The following is a 22078-nucleotide window of genomic DNA, read 5'->3' as shown; positions in this document are numbered from 1 at the left end:
CGTTGACTGTGAAACGTGACACTTGCGTGTGTTTTATAAATGTCGCACTGTTTCTGACCCGGTCGGAGTTTTTACCGCGTCATCAGTTTAATAAACAGAAAGAAGGCGAGGAGAATGAACACCGCGCTCATTTTCACTTCAGTGTCCGTAGATGTCGCGTATTTTAAAAAATCAATATTACTTAAACAGCCCCGAAGGAGGACTAGCACGATAGGACGAGCCCTCGTGTGAAACGCCGCACTCGAGCGCCCGGGTCGTGATGTCACTTCCTCTTGGCTGTAACGGCGCGCAGTAGCGGCCCCCACTTGCTCCTGGCGCTGAGTTTGTGCGTGAAGTCACGCAGGACGCGAGGGCCGTCATTTTCCTCCGCCTCGGAGCTGATCTCCATCTTCTGCACGATCAGCTTCAGCAGGTTGTGCTGCTTCTCCATGGACTCGGAGAGGTCCTTCAGTCTGAACACACACACACACACACACACACACACACACACTGAGGTCTACACCACTTTTTGCAGCAGAATACCATAAAAAATGCTACTATTTCTGTTACCTGTGTCTGGGTTCCCCGTTTATCTGTTACCTAGGTTACCCCCGTGTCTATGTTACCCCCCCCCGTGTCTGGGTTACCCCCCTGTGTTTGTGTTACCTGTGTTTTTGTTAGCTGTGTCTGGGTTATCTGTTTATCTGTTACCTGGATTACCCCCCGTGTCCGGGTTCCCCCCCGCCGTGTCCGGGTTCCCCCCCCGCCGTGTCCGGGTTCCCCCCCCCGTGTCCGGGTTCCCCCCCGCCGTGTCCGGGTTCCCCCCCGCCGTGTCCGGGTTACCTGTGTTTCTGTTTGGTGAGTTCTCTCTCCAGCTGTGTGCACTGCCGTGTGCTGGAACTCAGACGTGCCCTCACTTTGTTCACTTCACCTCCACAGAAGAACCACCTCTGATACACAGACACAAACGTGAATCTGGACAGGTCACGCCGCTTCAGGAACGGTTTGTACGAATAAACATTTATCCTGAGTGCGTGTTTGCGTTTGCGTTACTTTTCCTTTGTAGCACTTGTTAGGGAATTCCTTGACGGAGATTTGGTCGACTTTTTTCACGAACCAGGAAGGCAGGCGCTCCTCCAGATTAGTGTGAAGTTCAATCTGCACGTTATTTCCCATGAGATTTTATTATTTACTATAAAACTGCACCTGTTCAGAACATTGTGTAACTGTCTGTCGGTCACAATGAAGGAGGCGTGGCCTAATCACTTGTCAGAAGTAGTGACGAAGGCGTGGCCCCTATACCTGTCAGTCACAATAAAGAACGCTTGGGTTCTGTGTCTGTCAGATGTAGGGAAAGAGGCGTGGCCTCTGCCTGTCAATCTAAGTGATGGAGGCGTGGCCTCCTGTCAGTCTTAGTGCACGAAGCGTGACGTCTGTAAACTGTCAGTCTAAAGAAAGAAGGCATAGCCTTTGCACCTGTTAGTCTAAGTAAATGAGGCGTGGCCTCTCTGCATGTCAGTCCAAGCATTGGAAATGGAGGTGTGGCCTCCTTCACCGTGTGTCAATGTAAATCAAGGAGGCGTGGCCTGTCAGGTGACATGACATCACTGAAGTCTGAAGGTAGGTCACAGCACTCACCTGCATTCCTATCTGTTTTAAACAGGCGTTGTTCTTCACCTCCGCGATGTCTCCCACAGCCAAACCAATCTACAATAAACCACACAGCATTCAGAAACGTTTCACACCTCAGCTACTCGAACCATCACTAATGAGCGACGTGGAGGAGGAGTTTGTTGTAAAGCTCACTAGCAGGTTCATGAGCAGAATCGGCACAAGCAGGACGAACCAAATGAAGATGAAGTACGTCAGCACGGGGAAGGGAAGGTGTCTGGCCATGTAGGGTTTCATGAAGTTGTCCTGGTAGTTGATCTCTCCTGCCATCATGGCAAACGTCTGCATCAGCGACAGAAACATACGGCCAAAATGTTTCTGGAAGACAAAACGATGGAAGGAGATGATGAATTCCCAGCATCAGAACTGTCCATCGCCGTGTCTGCTTAACATTAAAGACGTCACTATTTATCACACGTTCATGCATTTATCTCGGTGAAACGAACTTAGGGTTGTATTCCGGCTGTAAAACAAAAAAAACAGCCCTCACCTGTTCGATCATCAGAGCGTAGAAGGCCAGCGCGAACGCCAGGATCAGATAGACGAATATCAGAATGATGCTCAGCAGCGTCTTGCAGATCTCCCGAAACATCACCACGTATATCCCGAACCTCTGGAACCTGCACACACAGAGAGGAGAAGACTGCGACCGACTCTCCAAAATATCACGTCAGTGTGTTGAGTAAACGCACTACTAAATTAATTAACAACTAAATGAACAAACTAGCACCACTACTGGAACAGCAGGCTTACCGAAAAATCAACTTAAACCCCTGATCGCAAGTGTTGGCGTAATTTTAAAAAAAAATTGGTATCGTAACGCACCTCGTGTAAATACACTAATAGACGTGCAACCTTCCAGAAGCGCAACCAATACAGAAAATTTGTTGTGAGTGAACAGGTTTCAGGAACATCACAATAAGTGTGTGTCCAGCGCCATTTCACACTAATGAAGACTCTTGGGAATTTGGGACAGTGAGCGTGTTGGTGTACCTCTGCAGGTAGAGGAGCAGGTTGACCCAGGAGCCGAGAGACGCCAGAGCTCCGGCCTGCCAATGCCACGATTTCTTCACGTTCAGCAGGAGAGGAATGACGAAGAGCAGAGAGCAGATGGTCGAGCCCCAGTCCATCACGTTCGACGCGTCCTGCAGGTACTTGAACCTCTGGGGAGAGGAAAACGATTCGTTCAGCTGTTCCGACTTCGATAGCGTCTACGAGACTTAATCACGGGTCGCAAAATCCAGTGTGGAAGAATTCATCATCGTACCTGCTGGAACATCTGCACTACTTCTTTACCGACTGCGTATAAATTCATCGCCAGGACCAGAAACATGCAGGTTGTGATGAAATAACACTGCTATAAAAAATTTTAAAAACACAAAAATTAGCATATTTTGTGATTAACCAGTGGAATATAAATATTATATATATATATAAGTTTGTGATCAATAAATAATATTTTTGTCTTATTTGTTTAATCGGGTTCTCTTTATCTACTTTTGGGACTCGTGTGAGAATATGATGTTGTTTTCGGTCACATTTAGAAAAGTCAGATGTATGGAAAATTCTAAAGGGTTCACAAACTTTCAAGCAGCGCTGTACATGATGTTGCATGTGTGACGTGTTGAAGGTTCTTCTGATTTACCACGTAAATGATTCCGATATTTTTTTCTGATATAAACCGGAGATTAATGACGTGACTCGTCGCTCGGCCGTGGTGCTGTACCTCGTCGAGACGTTTCGTGACCATGTTGACGGTCGTCACGTTTTTCTCCACTTTCAGTTCGGGCCGCAGGTGGACGATCAGGTAGGTCAGGGGGAAAACTCCCAGTGTGTACATGGTCATGTTGAGCAAGTGAGCTTTCACACCGTACGCATGCCTGCGTGAGAGAGACGTGTCAATATCTCCTGTCACGACGAAAAAAAACGCCACTTGTGTTGCCGAGCAACCACAAAGCGTAAACTCCTCTGTCCTGAAGATTTCAGACAAAGCGCTGACACTGGAGACTCCTTCCAGAAATATTACATAAACATCTCCGTACAGAAAACTTCACCTTATGAGCGATCTCTGTGGACACGTCCCTGTGAACGAGCCGTTACTATAGAGACGATAACGTGTTAGAGCGAGCGCGTTAATATAAACCTGCGCTACCGTTAGAGCCGCTGTTCTAGAGGACTAACCAGCACCTTCTGACCAATCAGGATCCAGAACTCAGCAGCGCTGTGTTTATAGGCCCAGCATCATCGTAGGATTATCGTGATTCCTAAGTTCTACATGTTGTTTTTTGTGACGTGCACACGTCCGGACCGCTCACCATTTCATTTCCAGATATTTCTTGCACACCGGATGAGTCAGCAACTCGACACGATTAAACTCCACCATGGCCTAAAGACGGTGAGGGAGAAAGGCAGACTTTACAAAAATTCAACATTATATCGTATTATTGATATTTTATTCAGAGAAATCCTGACGTTGAGGGCAGCCAGGGGTTTGTTTTCGTCTTCTTTCTCCGATTTTTCCATGTCCTTAGTGTACTGTATCGGCTGCTGAAGCCACTGGAAATTATACTCCAGCTGTTCATCAAACAGAGAAGGAGACAGGGATTAACACGTGAGTTTACAGGAGACAGGGATTAACAGGCGAGTTTACAGGGGACAGGGATTAACGCGCGAGTTTACAGGAGACAGGGATTAACGCGCGAGTTTACAGGAGACAGGGATTAACGCGCGAGTTTACAGGAGACAGGGATTAACGCGCGAGTTTACAGGGGACAGGGATTAACAGGCGAGTTTACAGGAGACAGGGATTAACAGGCGAGTTTACAGGAGACAGGGATTAACGCACGAGTTTACAGGGGACAGGGATTAACGCCCGAGTTTACAGGGGACAGGGATTAACGCGCGAGTTTACAGGGGACAGGGATTAACAGGCGAGTTTACAGGAGACAGGGATTAACAGGCGAGTTTACAGGAGACAGGGATTAACGCCCGAGTTTACAGGAGACAGGGATTAACGCGCGAGTTTACAGGGGACAGGGATTAACAGGCGAGTTTACAGGAGACAGGGATTAACAGGCGAGTTTACAGGAGACAGGGATTAACGCACGAGTTTACAGGGGACAGGGATTAACGCCCGAGTTTACAGGGGACAGGGATTAACGCGCGAGTTTACAGGAGAAAGGGATTAACGCGCGAGTTTACAGGAGACAGGGATTAACGCGCGAGTTTACAGGGGACAGGGATCAACGCGCGAGTTTACAGGAGACAGGGATCAACGCGCGAGTTTACAGGGGACAGGGATCAACGCGCGAGTTTACAGGGGACAGGGATCAACGCGCGAGTTTACAGGGGACAGGGATCAACGCGCGAGTTTACAGGGGACAGGGATCAACGCGCGAGTTTACAGGGGACAGGGATCAACGCGCGAGTTTACAGGAGACAGGGATCAACGCGCGAGTTTACAGGAGACAGGGATCAACGCGCGAGGAGACAGGGATCAACACGCGAGGAGACAGGGATCAACACGCGAGGAGACAGGGATCAACACGCGAGGAGACAGGGATCAACACGCGAGGAGACAGGGATCAACACGCGAGGAGACAGGGATTAACGCGAGTTTACAGGGGACAGGGATTAACACGCGAGTTTACAGGGGACAGGGATCAACGCGCGAGTTTACAGGAGACAGGGATCAACACGCGAGGAGACAGGGATCAACACGCGAGGAGACAGGGATCAACACGCGAGGAGACAGGGATCAACACGCGAGGAGACAGGGATCAACACGCGAGGAGACAGGGATTAACGCGAGTTTACAGGGGACAGGGATTAACACGCGAGTTTACAGGGGACAGGGATTAACACGCGAGTTTACAGGGGACAGGGATTAACGCGCGAGTTTACAGGAGAAAGGGATTAACGCGCGAGTTTACAGGAGACAGGGATTAACGCGCGAGTTTACAGGAGACAGGGATCAACGCGCGAGTTTACAGGAGACAGGGATCAACGCACGAGTTTACAGGGGACAGGGATCAACGCGAGTTTACAGGGGACAGGGATCAACGCGAGTTTACAGGGGACAGGGATTAACGCGAGTTTACAGGGGACAGGGATTAACACGCGAGTTTACAGGGGACAGGGATTAACGCGAGTTTACAGGGGACAGGGATTAACGCGAGTTTACAGGGGACAGGGATTAACACGCGAGTTTACAGGGGACAGGGATTAACACGCGAGTTTACAGGGGACAGGGATTAACGCGAGTTTACAGGAGACAGGGATTAACACGCGAGTTTACAGGGGACAGGGATTAACGCGAGTTTACAGGAGACAGGGATTAACACGCGAGTTTACAGGGGACAGGGATTAACGCGAGTTTACAGGAGACAGGGATTAACACGCGAGTTTACAGGGGACAGGGATTAACGCGAGTTTACAGGGGACAGGGATTAACACGCGAGTTTACAGGGGACAGGGATTAACAGGTGAGTTTACAGGAGACAGGGATTAACGCGAGTTTACAGGGGACAGGGATTAACACGTGAGTTTCAGAAGAATATTTCACATTAGCATTTTATTGTGAATGAAACCCACATAGTAGCCGCAGGAGTTCACGTCTTCCTCTGACTCTTTAATGCAGCTGTCTAAGAGATGCTAGGAGAAGAAAATGCATTTTTTTATATATATAAAGTGTATATAGTTTATATAACACCATCCATATTAACTGTATTGATGACTGCAGCTCGAAACATCAGCTCACCTTGCAACACTCGGGGAGAAACTCGATCATGTCCAGCACAGCGCAGCGTTTGGCTGAATTCACTTTAAACATTGTGATGGCCTCCTCACACCTACGACAGTAAACACACCTGACAGTTAATATGACTGACAGACACAGAGGCCACACCTCCTCCTATAACACTGACGACACAGAGGCCACACCTCCTCCTATAAGACCTACGACACAGAGGCCACACCTCCTCCTATAAGCCTGATAAACGCAGAGGCCACACCTCCTTCTATAAGACTGATTGACACAGAGGCCACACCTTCAATAAATCTGATTGACACAGAGGCCACACCTCCTTCAATAAGACTCCTTATACATGAGTACACATGCTTGTGTGTAACCCCAGTGCATGATGGGATTGATGGTACCTACCTGTCGCTGTCGATCACGGCGCTCGTGACGTCTTTCCTCCCGTTGTGTATGGCCTCGTGCAGGAAGGAGGCGTCGCACCGGTTCAGCAGGATCTGAGCCCCTCGCGACAGCAGCAGGCGGACCGCAGCGACGTGTCCGGCTCGTGCGGCTAAGTGCAGTGCTGTGTTCTTTCACAACAAATCCCACAATGCACCAGTAGATATCATCACTTTCACTCGTTTACTGTCATCATATTATTAGCAGTCAATAATCATATACAGAGTTTCCATCCTGCAGCTGATTATTTTCCTATAACAGCACGCCCCCTGGGTTTTATTCCTCTTACACCACAGCAATTTCCCAACGATTATTCATTTTTAATTTCTCAGAGAAGCACATGGGATGCTTTTTATCCATTTATAGTTACGGAACATCCATGAAACGAGACAGTTCCCGTTCTCACTTACGTTATAGCAGCTGGACACTGGAGACTCCTTCCATAAACATGATATAAACATCTCCTTACTTTTAGAAAACTTACACCTTATCAGCGATTGCACACGTTTTTGATCTAGCGTCCACCGTACACGTCCCTGTGAACGAGCTGTTGCTATGGAAACGATAACATATTAGAACGAGTGCATTAATATATACCTGTGAGCTGAAGCTGCGCTACGGTCAGAGCCGCTGTTATAGAGAATTAATCAACACCTTCTGACCAATCACAGTCCAGAACCCAGATAAATCATTGAAACGTACTCCGTCTCCATCGGTTTTGTCCAGGAGCTTGATGTTGGATATGAGTAAGCTGTCCATGGTCTGCGTGTATCCCTCAGCCGCGGCGTGATGTAAACAGGTCCAGCCTTTATAATCACTGCACACAACGGAACATAAACAGCTTCAGGGTCTGTGCTGGTGAACAGAAGGTGGTGGGTTCAGAGCCCATCTGTTTCTTCACCGCTCAAGTATGGAGGGAACTCCTGATGATCACAGTAGTGATCTCTTCGTGATAATGCTGACCATAATTAAGCTCAAACAATGCTACATTTCTGTGTGTGTGTGTGTGTGTGTGTGTGTGTGTGTGTTTCTGTACCTGTGGAACAGAGCACCTTTCCTGAGGAGCAGCTCGACCACTTTAACATGGCCGCCGCGTGAAGCCAGGTGTAGCGGTGTCATGCCCTTCTCATCGCCCTCGTTCAGCAGACGTGTGTCTGTCATGGTCTCCAGGAGCCGGTGACACGTGTTGATCCTCCCGTACCTGCAGTTCAGAGAGACGTTACAGATAATGAGAAGATCAGAGCTCCTGGTTACGAAGAACAGACGTCTTCTACTAACGGAGTTCAGAGTTCCTGCTCATGGAGATCAGAACTTCTGTTCATCAAAATCAGAGCTCATGGAGATCTGATCTCCTACTCTCGGACCTGATCGGAGATACTACTCATGAAGATCAGCGTTGCTGCTTTTGGAAATGGAGATTAGAGATTCTGCTCATGAGGGTAAGTTTTCCTGCTCGTGGAGATTACAGCTTTTGTTCGTTGATATCAGACATTCTAATCATGGAGATCAGACCTTCAGCTCTTGGAGAAGCTACTGCTACTGTTCAAATACATTAGTACTCATGTAATGGAAGAACAGATCAGATCAAAACTTCTACTCATGGGAATTAGTGATTTGGTTCAGAGCAGATCGGATGTTTACTGTGGACATCAGAGGTTTACTCATGGATCTGATGGCCCATAAAGTTTCTATGTACGTTAATCTAGATGTTCTGACTTTAATCACTGCCTAAACCTCACTAATACCAATCATGATATTAGTACCACACATTTTGAGAGTTCTTCTAGGTGTTCCTCTCTTTATCCACTTACTCAGCTGCAAAGTGTAAAGCCGATTTCTTCTGCTTGGACTTCTGGTCGAGTGAGACCTCCAGGCCGAGCATGTTCTTCACCGAGTCAGGGATTCCCAGCCTGCAGGCGTAGTGAAGAGGAGTGCAGCCCTCTGAGTCTTCATCGTTCAGCAGCTCTCTCACAGTCTTGTGCTGCAACAATAATAAAATGTTAGCTTGTCCAAACAATAAGTAATAACTCACGCTGTGATATAAACATCAACATCTGCTATTGGTTTGTTTTTTTAAAAGAAACTGCAAAGCCTCCTGAGTAAATTCTGCTTCTGAGGGCTACACGATGAACATCTAAGAGATGATCTAATGAAGTTCACTCAAGCTGATCACGGTAGTGAATATGCCAGGGGAAGTGGACAAGGTTGTGGTGAAAAACGAATTGAAACACGGCCCTAATGTGCTGTGATGTGTTTGAGGCAGTGGCAGCGCTTTAGTCGAACACTAGGTGGCAGTAAAACCTCATTTTTTTTTATTACAACCTCATTCCTTGCAGAAAAAGTTGAAGAAAAAGAGTGTGCGTTTGTGTGAGAAGAAACAGAACCGCTGAAGAACCTCAGATGAGACGAGGAACATCTTGATCTGCACTGTAATGAAGATGAAGTTCAGAAAGCAGTGAGTGTGAATCACCTCCAGAACGTCTGCCGGAAGGTTCTTCAGACCTCGAGGCTGCAAGATGGCGAGATGTAGGAAGTTACACCCAGTCTTGTCTTTAACCGTCAGATCAGCACCTGACACCAAAACACAAACAATCCAACATCTTTATTATTATGTAGCTCCATAGCTCTTGATGAATCTTCGTAAAGAGTTCGCTGGAGATTACCGTGTGACAGCAGCAGGTTAACGCTTCTCCAGGCGCCGCAGCTGGTCGCTAGCAGCAGTGGCGAGTGGCCTTTACAGTCGGTGGAGTCGATGTCGGCGCCCTGGAACACAATGTTTAGCTAGCAAAGAAGCCAACTAGCTTCTTCTTTTTTTAAAAAAAAAAGTGATATAGTGCTAATCAGCTGATGGATAAACAGATAGGTTGCTAACTAGCTTTGTTGTTAGCTAGTCAGAGTGATAGTTAGATAGATCGAATATTAGCTTTGTTGTTAGCTAGTCAGAGTGATAGATAGATCGAATATTAGCTGCGGTGTTAGCTAACTAGCGTCACTGTTAGGTAGTCACAGTGCTGATTAGCTGTATTGTTTGCTCAGAGCATAATACGTTGTGTGCGATAGTTACGCCACTGCGCCGTATCAGATCCTCTCACCTGTGAGATTAGATACTCCACCAGTTCGTAGTGGTCAAAAATGGCCGCCCTGCAAGAGAGAGAATGGGCGTGAGGTGGTGTGATGAAGCTGATTATTTTCCTATAACAGCACATCCCTAAGGGGTTTATTCAACCTGTTATACCACCGCAACTTGCTCACCATTACAATTTTTTATTTATTACAGAACGACACGTCATATGAGCCGTTACCGTAGAAACGAGGATGTATTAGAACGAGCGCATTAATTATGAATAAACCCGTGAGGTGCAGCTGCGCTACTGGCAGAGCTGCTGTTCTAGAGAATGAATCAACACCTCCTGACCAATCAGAGCCCAGAATTTAGCAGCGCTGTCGTGTGTGAATACTTATGCAGCGGTGTTTGGAACGCTCCGTCGGTGATGTTGACGATGTCATACACTCTCTCGTACGCCTGGAGCATCACCTTCACGGCTTCAGTGGCTCCCTGAGTGCACGCAAAGTGGAGAGCGGTGGCTTTATCACACTGCGGAACAGAGAGGGGGCACTTAAATTCAAACATCTCAAACCACCGCAAACGTTACGATAAAAACAGACCTGAGATCGAAACTTAACTCCTATTCTACCAGCAGATAATTTAGCGTATTTCATGCATTTATTTCTAGAAAGACTTCAAATGATTTGCTAACAGCACAATATTTGATCACAATGAGAAATAACCAGAAACGTTAGATATTTATGTGTCAGAAACCACACGGTCTTGTGGTCATTTCCTTCTTTGGGAATCTTTCTTTGGACGGTTCTGTGAAGAACCCTACAACAGAGTGTTTTCCTGCCAGAAAGGTTCCTGAGTCCGGGAACACAAGGTTCCCTTCTGTCTGTGGAAGCTAAGTGAGCTAAGAACCTTCAGAGAACGTTTTCTAAGCGTGGATACACACTCAAGCCAAACGCATCCAAAATGGCGGCCCCCGTAACGTTCCGGCGTCCAGCGAGTCTGCGTGTGACATCACTGAGTTTTGAGAACACACCTGGCCCGAGTTCTCTGACACACCTCAAACACACCTGACGTCACGGCACACACAGACCGTCTACTTGATCACACTTTTACGTTCACGATACGTGAAGCTTTTATGTACATTACAGAACCTTTCAGCTCTAAAGTAGCAAGAACATCGTGTCAGATCATTTTCAACGGATTGCGGCGACAGACTTCCGTTAGCCTCGTAGCTCCAGAAGAAGTGAACATTTTGGACTTTGTGTGAACATCTCGTGACTTCTCTACCTGCTGCTGGTCGATTTTGGCTCCGTGGGCGATGCAGAGCTTGATGACCTCCAGGTTTCCTCCACGTACGGCCAGATGAAGAGGACTGCTGGTGGATTTGTCCACGTAGTTTATGTGTATCTCAGTGGGCACGCCTATCTCCTCCCCTGTTTGTAGGAAAAGATTTGACCACTTTATAGATTATATTGTATATTACTGTCTAATGTCAAGCAGATCACTCACAGACTGACGTCTGACCTTTTTGAAGAACCACCTCCATGGATCTCTTGGCTCCTGAGAAGGCGGCGGCGTGGATGGGGAAGTGACCCAGCTTGTTCTGGCAGCACAGCCTGGCGCCGTTCTTGTGCTGGATTCAACACCGATATTTCAAATACGGATTACAATCCTTTTACTTATTAAAGAACGACACGGTGTACTTTTTATCCATTTATAGTTACATTTAATGCTGTGGAATGCGTGTCCGTGAAATGAATAAGTTCCTCGTTCCCTCACCGGCCTCTCTTTATTTTCTCGAAAAAAAACTATCAGCTTGTACCGCAAAGAAGCGTAAACTCCTCAGTCCCGAAGACGTCGGAAGACTTAAAGTTACAGCCTTACATCTGATTCTTACAAAGCGCTGACACTGGAGACTCCTTCCTTACATGTTAAATAAACGTCTCTTTACAAGAAGAAAACTTCACCATATCGACGAGTACATGCTTTTTTTCATCCGTTTATTATAAGCGGAGCCGAGTCCCTGTGGACGAGCTGTTACTATGGAAACGATAACGTATTAGAACGAGCGCGTTAATGTTAATAAGCATTAATAAAAGAATGCGAGCATTAAAGCTGCTGTTATATGATATAAGATGATGATGATGAGGAAATCGACATCTAACCAGAATCCAGAATTCAACAGCGCTGTGGTGTAATGAGAAATATCAGATCAGTCTGGATAAACGTTATTTAAGAGATTTGAATTTGATAAAGATATGGTAAAGGATGAAGTAAATGCGCCGGAGACGGAAGACATTTAACGCTGATTAGGAAAGGTAGAGCGTTTATTGAGATGGATAAATGGCTTGAAAGAATGTTTACTAGGCGTGTGTGGATGCAGAGCTTTCGGATCATATGATATCACATCCACGTCGTCTGATACACAAGTACTGGAAATACTTCAGTATTTATGTTTGCAAAACTTTTTTTTTGGACCTTTATACTGTCTCAGTTTAAGCATCAAACTCAAGATGTTCCTTATATGGTCAGTGCTTCCTGTTCTGGTTTCCCTGCTATCATGGAGGGTAAATGGTCCCACTTTTTTTTCACGCTGAACTGTATGAAAGGTTTATCCGTGTAGCGGTAGGAATCCAGGGGTTTGTTCTTACCAGTATGAGAAGCGCCTCATGGTTGTCCACTGAAGCGGCCAGAAGTAAAGGTGTGTTTCCCAGATCGTCCTCCAGGTTCACATCCGTCCCACTGTGTGTCAGGAGTTGCTGTAAAAAAGAGAAAAAAATAGATTCGCATGTATGAAGTTCTTGTTCTGTCTGTTTAAATATTAAACCTGTGTAAAAAATAATAATAATAATAATAAATAATGCGTCTGCATATCCTGTGATAGGACAAAGCTGGTCGGTGGGCGGGACTTTGCCACGATCAAGTTGAGGAGAAAATGGCAGAAATCACATCCCCATCCAAAAAAATAAACCTGTACCTTTATGTTTTCTTTCTGTTGACTTTGAGGTTTCTCAGTAACACGACAAGCTGCGATTATTTTTGTCTAATTAACTAATTACCAAGAGAGAGAGAGAATAGAGAGAGGGAATAAGGAGAGAGAGAATTAAGAGAGAGAGTAGAGAGAGGGAATAAGGAGAGAGAATAAAGACAGAGAGAATAGAGAGAGGGAATTAAGAGAGAGAGAATAGAGAGAGGGAATTAAGAGAGAGAATAAAGGGAGAGAGAATTTAAAGAGAGAAAGAAAAGAGAGAAAGAATAGAGAGAGAGAGAGAGAGAGAGAGAGAGAATAGAGAGAGGGACGGTGAGGGAACGAGTGTTTATAGCTGCTATAACGTAAGTGAGAACAGGAACTCATTTCATGGATGTTCCACAACATTAAATGCAACTATAAACGGATAAAAAGTCTGATGTTTGATATGTCTGGTACCTCCACTATGTGGTTGTGTCTGAGGCTGACGGCGAGGTGCAGTGGTGAGAGTGACGCTTTGTTCAGGATGTTTGGATTCGCTCCGAGACTCAGCAGAGCCGAACAGCTTCCACTCTGATCCTGCTGAACGGCCCAGTGCAGAGGAGTGTTTCCTTCATCATCCACAACGTCCAGCTCTACACACACACACACACACACACACAGAATATGCTTCTCAATAATATAGGAGTTCACAGACAGCTATAGAAGTGTCCAGGTCGAAATGTCTGTGGAATTTGCATTCAGCTATTTTGCGATTAGAGCTGACCGTCCACAACTTTGTACGTGAAGTAAAATTCCACTCATTTCCACTCTGATGCTAATAACATCACAGTGACATCTGTATACATGTTTCTCTCGGACCCAGGACGATCAGAAATCCATCAGCGTAGATGTCTTTACAGTTACGGTCGGATAAACATCCTCCCAAAGTCATATTGCTGATGTTGGTAGAAGTTCTATTTTTAGAACATTGCTATGATAAGGAACATGCAGTCCATGTGAAGAAGTGAATGAGTTCATGTGTTTATAACCTCTACATTAGATTACTGTAACGCACTTCCAGACGGATTCTCAGACCTATCCGTCACCTGGATCCAGTCCAGGAAGCAGAACGTCTCAGCATTTTTATTGTATGCTAGCTACATTTATATATATATATATGAAGGAGAACATTTTTGTGAATACAAAACTCAAATCTGGAATATTCTTCCTGCTCATACTCAGGATGCAGACATTTCTCTCTCTCAAGACACCGCAGGTGGAAATAACAATATTGTTTCATTATTTTTCCTTTTTTTGATCAATTGCATGTATAACACGTTTTTTCTTAAACTGTAGCAGTAAAAATGTCAGACCTCAGGAGTAATGTGTTTATTTCACTGGTTTTGTTTTTCTCAACTGCATTATCTAATACTTCGCATCTTTGAAGAAGGCTTTAAGCTCCGCCCACTTCACCACCACCTCACGACATATATATATATATATATATATCCTGATATAAAATATCAATGTATCTGTCCTTATGACCTACACGTCATTTAATTAACCTTATAAACCACACGCAGTGGAGTGGAACCACCTCAAATGACCTCAAATTTGGAGCTTGTTTTTCTAACTAAATTTATAATCCTATTTATTACGGAGGAATTTGTTCAAATGTTTAGATTTGTTGGATTTGGGGTAATTTGTTGGAATTGCACTAATTCTGCTCTTGCTGAACAGATTTCAAAAACAGGAAGGGTTTTTTTTTTATTGCTGAAAAGATAAGTGCATCAGATCGCAATGCATTCTGGGTAATATCTGCTCCTGAGGTCTACAGCGATGTTGACATAACTCTTCAACTCTTCAAGCACGAGCAAACTTTTCTTTAGCTGATAAATGAGCAGAAATGATGAGGGGTTGTCGTTCCCCTGAGTGAACCCGTGTCTGACCCTGTGAGCCGGCGATCCGTACGATGAGGTTGATGACTCGGATGTGGCCTTTGGAGGAGGCGTAGTGAAGCGGGGTGGCACCGCCGCCATCCCTCGTGTTCAGGTTACCCGACTGACCCTCCAGTGCCGGGACGTTGCCCTCCAAAGCCCACTGTAAAAAAACACCAATTAGCAATCCGCATGGGGAAATGTGCGTCAGATCATCTTTCACAATAAAATCTGAAACCTCGAAGACGTTCATCGACGTGCAGCTGTTTCTGTCCATGTCCTTCAGACTCAGGTATTCGTGAGTGAACTTCGGCGGAGACCGGGACGGACGCATAGCATCTCACCACAAACACACAAAACAGAACTGGACCAGCAAAAAACACAAATTAGCACAAGAGTCTGAGGTCTGAGAACATTTTCTGTTAAAAAAAAAAAAAAAAAACTAGAAAAAATGACACACTTCTGTAGGAAATAATCAAATCTCTCGCATTCAAACGTCATCAGCCTTCATCCGGCTCCGTTCAGCACCGATTAAAACAACAAGAAGAAAAAAAACTAATAATCGAAATGTTTTATTCTTTGTCTTACTTTCATTTAAAAATCAATAATTGATTTACGTTTTTGTATTACATATTTGTATATCTTATTCTGTTATTATTTACTTAGTTCTTACATAATAGTATTTGTTGAAATTTTATTATTTGCCTGTTTTTCACTATTTGATTTGATTTATTTATTTATTTATTTATTTTCCCACTATTTTAGTTTTATACTTTACATAGTAAAACATTTTGAGTTGCCTTTAAAATTATTATTATTATTATTATTATTATTATTATTATTATTATCAGCTCATTGTAGACCCTAGCACTTATATCTAATGCAAATAGCTCTACAATTTTCAAAATATATACATAACAAAATTATAAACGCAGTTTCTTGTGTTATTTTGTTCTATAATATTATTGTCCTTGACATATTATGTTTAGTCTGAAATACAGAACATGATTCATAACTTATACATTACCCAGATAACTATAATAACAAGAATAAACGTGAATAAAACCGTTAATAGTTGTGTTATTTTGGTATTAGTAAATTAAATTGTAGATGGGAAAACATGTATGAGTTACAAAATGGAATTAAACTATCCCATAATTCTGTTCAGAGGCTGAAGTCTGTCTCACACCAGAGTAAAGTCTTATTTACAAAAGATTGCTTACAATATAATATCATGAATCTTAATAAAAGTTTTATGAAAATTAAAATGTCATATTGTGAAATTTAGCTTAATTGTAGAAATAATGATTTGGGGTTTAATGAGATTCAGTTTATCATTAAAACCAACTGATATACTTACATCAACTTTTAAACACCGCTGTACTGCTATATTTCCAGCGTTGAACGTTTATGTTGTAATATACATTTAAAAAGTTTAAAAAGTTTAAATACTGAAAAGTAATATTCTTTCACATCATGTTTGACGTTATTATAAAATAAAATAGTTTGTACCTGGTGAGCTCCGCTGTTCCTGTCCGGGTCTTTAGCTTGTGGGCGGCTGGTTATCAGTGCAGTGGGTTTATATAGAGCGAGATACACACCCTGAATATCAGATTTCTGTGTGTGTGTGTGCGTGTGTGTGCGTGTGTGTGGTGTGTGAGAGCAGCAGGGCGGTGTGTGTTGACTGTTCCTATACACTCATCCAACACACTCTCGTCTCTCTCCTCTCTCCAGCTCTAATGGGACTTGGGGTCACGCAACAGAAAGACGGAAAAACACGAGCGTCCAAAAGCGGAGAGCGGTCACGCTGCAGCAGACGTCATGTTATAAGGTTTTATGGGTGAAGTAATGCAATTGTGAATCCTCCTCATTTGCTTTAATTATATTCGATTTGTTTTATGATCGTTGTTCTTGCAGCTAACCGAATAAACCGAGCATTACGTCTGAGACGTGTGAAGATCCGTCAAGCGTCTTCGCTTTCATCTGAACAGCATTCTGTCATCGCTGAAATTCATTAGAGCAGGGAGATGGCTTCCTGTTCAGAGTTAGACCAGAAAACATCTCCAGCGCGTCCTGATAATCGCCTGGACGATACATCACGATATTAAACATGCATGATATTATGATATTAGTGACTTCACATTTACACCACTGCTTATTCAATCATCTAAAGATTCGGGATAAAAAAATGTTGTTAGCGCTTCTGTTTTGTTTCTGTTTCCTCGTAAACAATAGGTGTCCCTCAGGGTTCCATTCCAGGCCCTATTCTCTTTCTGTTCTTTTTAAATAAACAACCAATCTTCACCTCCTTTTTTAAATGCCTGCTTTGTTATGATCTATAATTAGCTACATGTGAGCTTTACTTATCCATAAAGTTCAAACCTCATATTAACTGATCATTCTTAAAGTCTTAGCCTGAAATTAATTTCAGAGAAGCTTTACTTGTCTTCTACCTCTTGAAGCTTTCTCATTTGCGGTCTGTAAAGCTGCTTTAATGACTGTAAAACTCTGAAATGTTTCAATTAAGACATACTTTACTTCCTTCCTGCTCATTCGTGCAGTTATCCAGTCAGCCAGTCACGTGGCAGCACTGCAATACATAAAACAATGCAGATACAGGACAAGAGCTTCAGATGATGGTCATACCACACATCAGGATGAGGAAAACTCCTCAGCGATTGCAGCGATTTTGACCGTGGCATTGTTGTTCATGCTTGGCTGGTTTGAGTGTTCCAGAAAGTTCTTCAGGTGGAAACCCCGTGTTGTTTAGAGAGATCAGAAGAGAATGACCAGACTGGATTGAGCTGACAGGAAGCCGACTCAAATGATCACTCTTTACACCCGTGTTTAGCAGAAAAGCATCTCCGAACACACAACACGTGTGTTGAACCTTGACCAGGTGTACATGTGTTCCTAATAAAGTGGACAGTGAGCGTATATCATGTAAGACAGAAGGTTTGGGCTTTTAACAGCGCTAAACAATTTTTTGTCCCACAGGAAGCCGTTACAGGCTGTATTCTGTTTTCTGGTAATATAATTATGGTAATATAATTTTAAACTCTGGCTTTGCTATGGTTCTGTAATTTGCTGTACATTAGCCTGGGCTGCCAATGCAAAAATTTCAAATTTTGTTATAAATTATGGCTGTATCTACATGATCCATGTTATACTGCAGCTGTGGAAGACGTACAGTTGTGTATTGCGTTAGTGTTTACACACTCATGATACTGGAAGTTGTAAAGGCAACACATAAGCCTTTCCTAAAGGGATGTGGAAGGATAACTTCCTCCACTATTTCTAGTCCTACAGGACAGTAGATTTGGACTTTTAACAGGTGTCCCTCAGGGATCCGTAACAGGTCCGATTCTGTTCTCTGTTCATATAAATAGCCGTGTCGTTTCCCTTTTATAGGTTTGATATGTTATAATCTGTAATTAGCTGTAGATTACTTTAGCTGCCAGTCTGTACAATATAGATTACATTTTATTTAGTTTTAAAATGTATGAAAGAAACAAAGCTTGTGTTATTTTGTCCTGTTATAGAGGCACTTTTCCGTCTGCGGTCTTCACTGACGAGGTGTAATTCATTAGTCACAACCTGTCTACATGCCTCAACTCTACATTGTGAGCTGTGGAAGGTGAGATATTTGTTTGTGAGTAGGTGAAGGTCAGATGAACTGCACCAGCTGAATCCTGAATGAGAAGCTGCTCAGGTAAGTGACAGGTAGTAAATCGTTGAAATGTTATTTTTATCATATACTGTACTGTGATAAATCCTTGGCGGTAAGCTAGCATTAAACATCTTCCTGATTTGATCCTGAGGACTTTTTTCAAGAATTCCTGACGTCCGTATTTAGCGGAATGCCGTGAGCTTTGGGATTCTTTTAATCAACTTGTTGCTTACAGAATTAACTTGTTTTACTAGCAGCTAGTCATTGTTTTTATTAGCGGCTAATCTCCATGTTACCTCTGCCTGTCAGAAGTGGACGTTTATTTTGTGCGTTCACATTTAACAAACCTAAGAAAACTCATGATGGATCGGATCGTGTTCTGATTACAAAACAAACAAACAAACAACAACAACAACAAGGAGTGACGTTAGCACAGGCGCTTCTGCTAGCACGTCCACACCACTTCAGTCTTCAGTCCCCCTAGCAGCACTCTTTCCCCAGCACAACGTGAAGAAGCTCACGGCTTTTAATCTGACTTGGATCTTTCTTGAATGTTCTGTAAACGTTGATGTGTGCTTTTGCTTTCCATCTCGCATGTTCTGGGGATAAAAATTACAAAGATGTCACTTTCACAAAGCAAGGAATTTCAACCTGGAAGTCAGAATTAGAATTAGAAAATGATGAAGGCTTTCAAAAGCATGCATCCAATCACGGCCATTTATGATCCACATCTCTGTGGGCAGAAATGAGACAGAGGGAAATAATTGCTGGTCTATTAGGACTAACCCAGACAATGAAAAACACTGCTATGGTAAAAGCCTACAGGATGTGGTGTGGTTTGCGGTTGTAAATGAACTACCTCCTTACAAAACCCTCGAATCGACTCGTCCTAATCACAACACTTTGGCTTCTTTTTCTCCTCAACGATACCATTAGGTTAGCATGTTTCCCTCACACCTCCGAGGTTGGGAGTTCGATTCGCACCTCCACCCTGTGGAACCGGTCTTATTTATATCCCTCTCATATCTAGTGTCTGGTGTTCCCTTTGCTATTGCGGTGTGTGGCGTCATCACGCCAAGATCTAAAGAGTTCTGTAAGGCCTTCAGAAAAAAAGGTTGTGGATGCCTATGAGTCTGGCGAGGGGTTTAAAAAGACCTCCAGATTATTTAAAAAACATCGTTCCATTGTAAGGAAAATCATCTACAAACGTTGCAGCTTTCAAACGACTGCCGGTTTGTCCAGGACTGACCGTCTCAGCAAATTCAGCCCAAGATCAGACCGTCTGATGCAAAAAGAAGTCTCCAAGAACCACAGTATTTCATCACAGGATCTGCAAGTAAGTCTTGCAGCTGTTGCTGTCAAAGTGCAGGCTTCTACAATCAGAAAGAGATTGCACAGATTTGACCTGCGTGGGAGGCGTGTCAGGAAAAAGCCTTTTTTTGCAAGACTACAGTTTGCCGATGAGCATACAGGAAAAGACCGGACCTTCTGGAATAATGTGCTCTGGACAGACGAATCGAAGATAGAGTTGTTTGGTCACAGTAACAGCAGACATGTTTGGCGCAGACCAAAGACAGCTTTTCAGGAGAAGCACCTCACACCAACTGTGAAGCACGGTGGTGGAAATGTTATGGTTTGGGGTTGCTTCACTGCCTCAGGGACTGGACAGCTTGCATTCACTGATTCAACTGTGAATTCTGCATCACATCAAAGAGCGCTTGAAGATAATGTGAGGCCGTCTGTGCAAAAGTTGAAGTTGAACCAAAAATGGATCTTTCAACAGGACAATGATCCTAAGCACATGAGCAAATCCACCAAGAAACGGCTCAAAAAGAAGGAAAGAAAGGTTATGGAACGGCGAGTCAAAGCCTGGATTTAAATCCCATTGAGATGTTGTGGTGGAATCTGAAACGGGCAGAACATGCAAGAAAACCCTCAAACATCTTGCTGCTGAAAGAATATTGCATGGAAGAGCGGTCAAAAATTCCAGTAAGGGTGTACTTACTTTTTCCACAGAAGAATCTCACATCCATTGATATTTCTGTTGAATAAATGATTGAAAAAGCTCATTTTCCTTGTGGTTTTGTTCAAGTATTTCAACTTTATTAATAGACATCGTTTCAAAGATGATCAAACGTTTGCTCGTCCAAATATGTGAAAAAAGTCAACAATTTCCATGGGGTGTACTTATTTATTCACATGCCTGTATATCTTATATGGACTCGATACAGCAGGAATCTGGTTCGTTCCCGTTCATCATTAATGGGTGTTTTTCTCCAGCATGACCTTTTTAATCATTGTTTTATTAATTGTTTCACATTTTCATTAAATGTGTGTGTGTGTGTGTGTGTGTGTGTGAGTGTGTGTGTGTGTGTGTGTGTGTGTGTGTGTGTGATATTGTGGGTTAGTGCTTTAAGTTCACCTCTGTGTAATAACACGATCAAAGGGACAGCAATCACAGAGACGGCCAGTGAACACGCCAGTGAGATTTATTACTCCGCTGAGGTACAGAACGGATGTCACTGTTATTAAAAAAGGTCTCAGAGGTGACACGTGACACGTGACACGTGACAGCAGGTAAATAAAGATGTGCTGATACACAGGTAATGAATGAATGAAGTGAAGTGAAGCGTTGGTGGTTTTATATTTGAATCAGTGATACTGTGTATGAAGCGCATCTTTCGGTCCAGTGCAGATGTTCACGATGATCGTTCACGTGTTTTTGCTTCTTTATAAAACGACGGTGTGTGTTAGAAAGGTGCTGTATATTAAACAAACAAATAAACAAGTGTTTACAGCACGGCTACAGGGTCAGTCATCGGATACTCGTGGTTATAAAGCGTTTCTCCATGTAGGGTGTAAATGTTAGCGTTCTTCTAAAGATCATATCAAGGTCATCTCTCCTCACGCGTCTGTAATCCTAATAATCTAAAACCTGCACTGTCCGAGGTGTGTCCGATGCACTGTCCGAGGTGTGTCCGATGCACTGTCCGAGGTCTGTCCGATGCACTGTCCGAGGTCTGATGCATTGCCCGAGGTCTGTCCGATGCACTGTCCGAGGTGTGTCCGATGCACTGTCCGAGGTGTGTCCGATGCACTGTCCGAGGTCTGTCCGATGCACTGTCCGAGGTCTGATGCATTGCCCGAGGTCTGTCCGATGCACTGTCCGAGGTGTGTCCGATGCACTGTCCGAGGTCTGTCCGATGCACTGTCCGAGGTCTGTCCGATGCACTGTCCGAGGTCTGATGCATTGCCCGAGGTCTGTCTGATGCACTGTCCGAGGTGTGTCCGATGCACTGTCCGAGGTCTGTCTGATGCACTGTCCGAGGTCTGTCCGATGCACTGTCCGAGGTCTGATGCATTGCCCGAGGTCTGTCTGATGCACTGTCTGAGGTGTGTCCGATGCTCTGTCCGAGGTCTGTCCGATGCACTGTCCGAGGTCTGATGCACTGTTCGAGGTCTGTCTGATGCACTGTCCGAGGTGTGTCCGATGCTCTGTCCGAGGTCTGTCCGATGCACTCTCCGAGGTCTGATGCACTGTTCGAGGTCTGTCTGATGCACTGTCCGAGGTGTGTCCGATGCTCTGTCCGAGGTCTGATGCACTGTTCGA

At 44.2% G+C, this 22078-nt stretch overlaps 1 protein-coding gene across 1 annotated transcript; it reads right to left on the bottom strand.

Annotated features, from left to right (window-relative positions):
- Positions 1-59: 59 nt before the first annotated feature.
- trpa1a (transient receptor potential cation channel, subfamily A, member 1a) lies at positions 60-15524 on the bottom strand. Its single transcript, XM_053651678.1, has 26 exons — positions 14811-15524; positions 13339-13514; positions 12563-12670; positions 11436-11544; positions 11199-11344; positions 10306-10442; positions 9940-9988; positions 9511-9610; positions 9318-9418; positions 8659-8828; positions 7884-8048; positions 7550-7664; positions 6812-6978; positions 6410-6500; positions 6244-6303; positions 4123-4224; positions 3966-4036; positions 3377-3530; positions 2918-3007; positions 2644-2813; positions 2141-2270; positions 1786-1968; positions 1618-1686; positions 1033-1137; positions 823-929; positions 60-452 (listed from the first exon to the last, which is right to left on the bottom strand). The coding sequence occupies exons 1-26, from the start codon at positions 15130-15132 to the stop codon at positions 263-265; spliced, it is 3387 nt and encodes a 1128-aa protein (XP_053507653.1). The 5' UTR covers positions 15133-15524; the 3' UTR covers positions 60-262.
- Positions 15525-22078: the final 6554 nt, after the last annotated feature.

The sequence above is a fragment of the Ictalurus furcatus genome, chromosome 20 (genome assembly GCF_023375685.1).
Source record: "Ictalurus furcatus strain D&B chromosome 20, Billie_1.0, whole genome shotgun sequence".
NCBI lineage: Eukaryota > Metazoa > Chordata > Actinopteri > Siluriformes > Ictaluridae > Ictalurus > Ictalurus furcatus.
The sequence above is the reverse complement of the archived record's forward strand: the minus strand, read 5'-3'. Positions and strand labels throughout refer to the sequence as shown.

What these genes read in the sequence shown, in the direction of transcription:
- trpa1a (XM_053651678.1), bottom strand. Translation starts at nt 15,132, where the DNA reads ATGCGTCCGTCCCGGTCTCCGCCGAAGTTCACTCACGAATACCTGAGT. An exon ending in ATGAGGCGCTTCTCATACTG is followed by an intron (nt 11,545 to 12,562) that starts GTAAGAACAAAC and finishes TGTTGAATCCAG; the next exon opens with CACAAGAACGGCGCCAGGCT. An exon ending in TAGTGCAGATGTTCCAGCAG is followed by an intron (nt 2,814 to 2,917) that starts GTACGATGATGA and finishes TCCTCTCCCCAG; the next exon opens with AGGTTCAAGTACCTGCAGGA.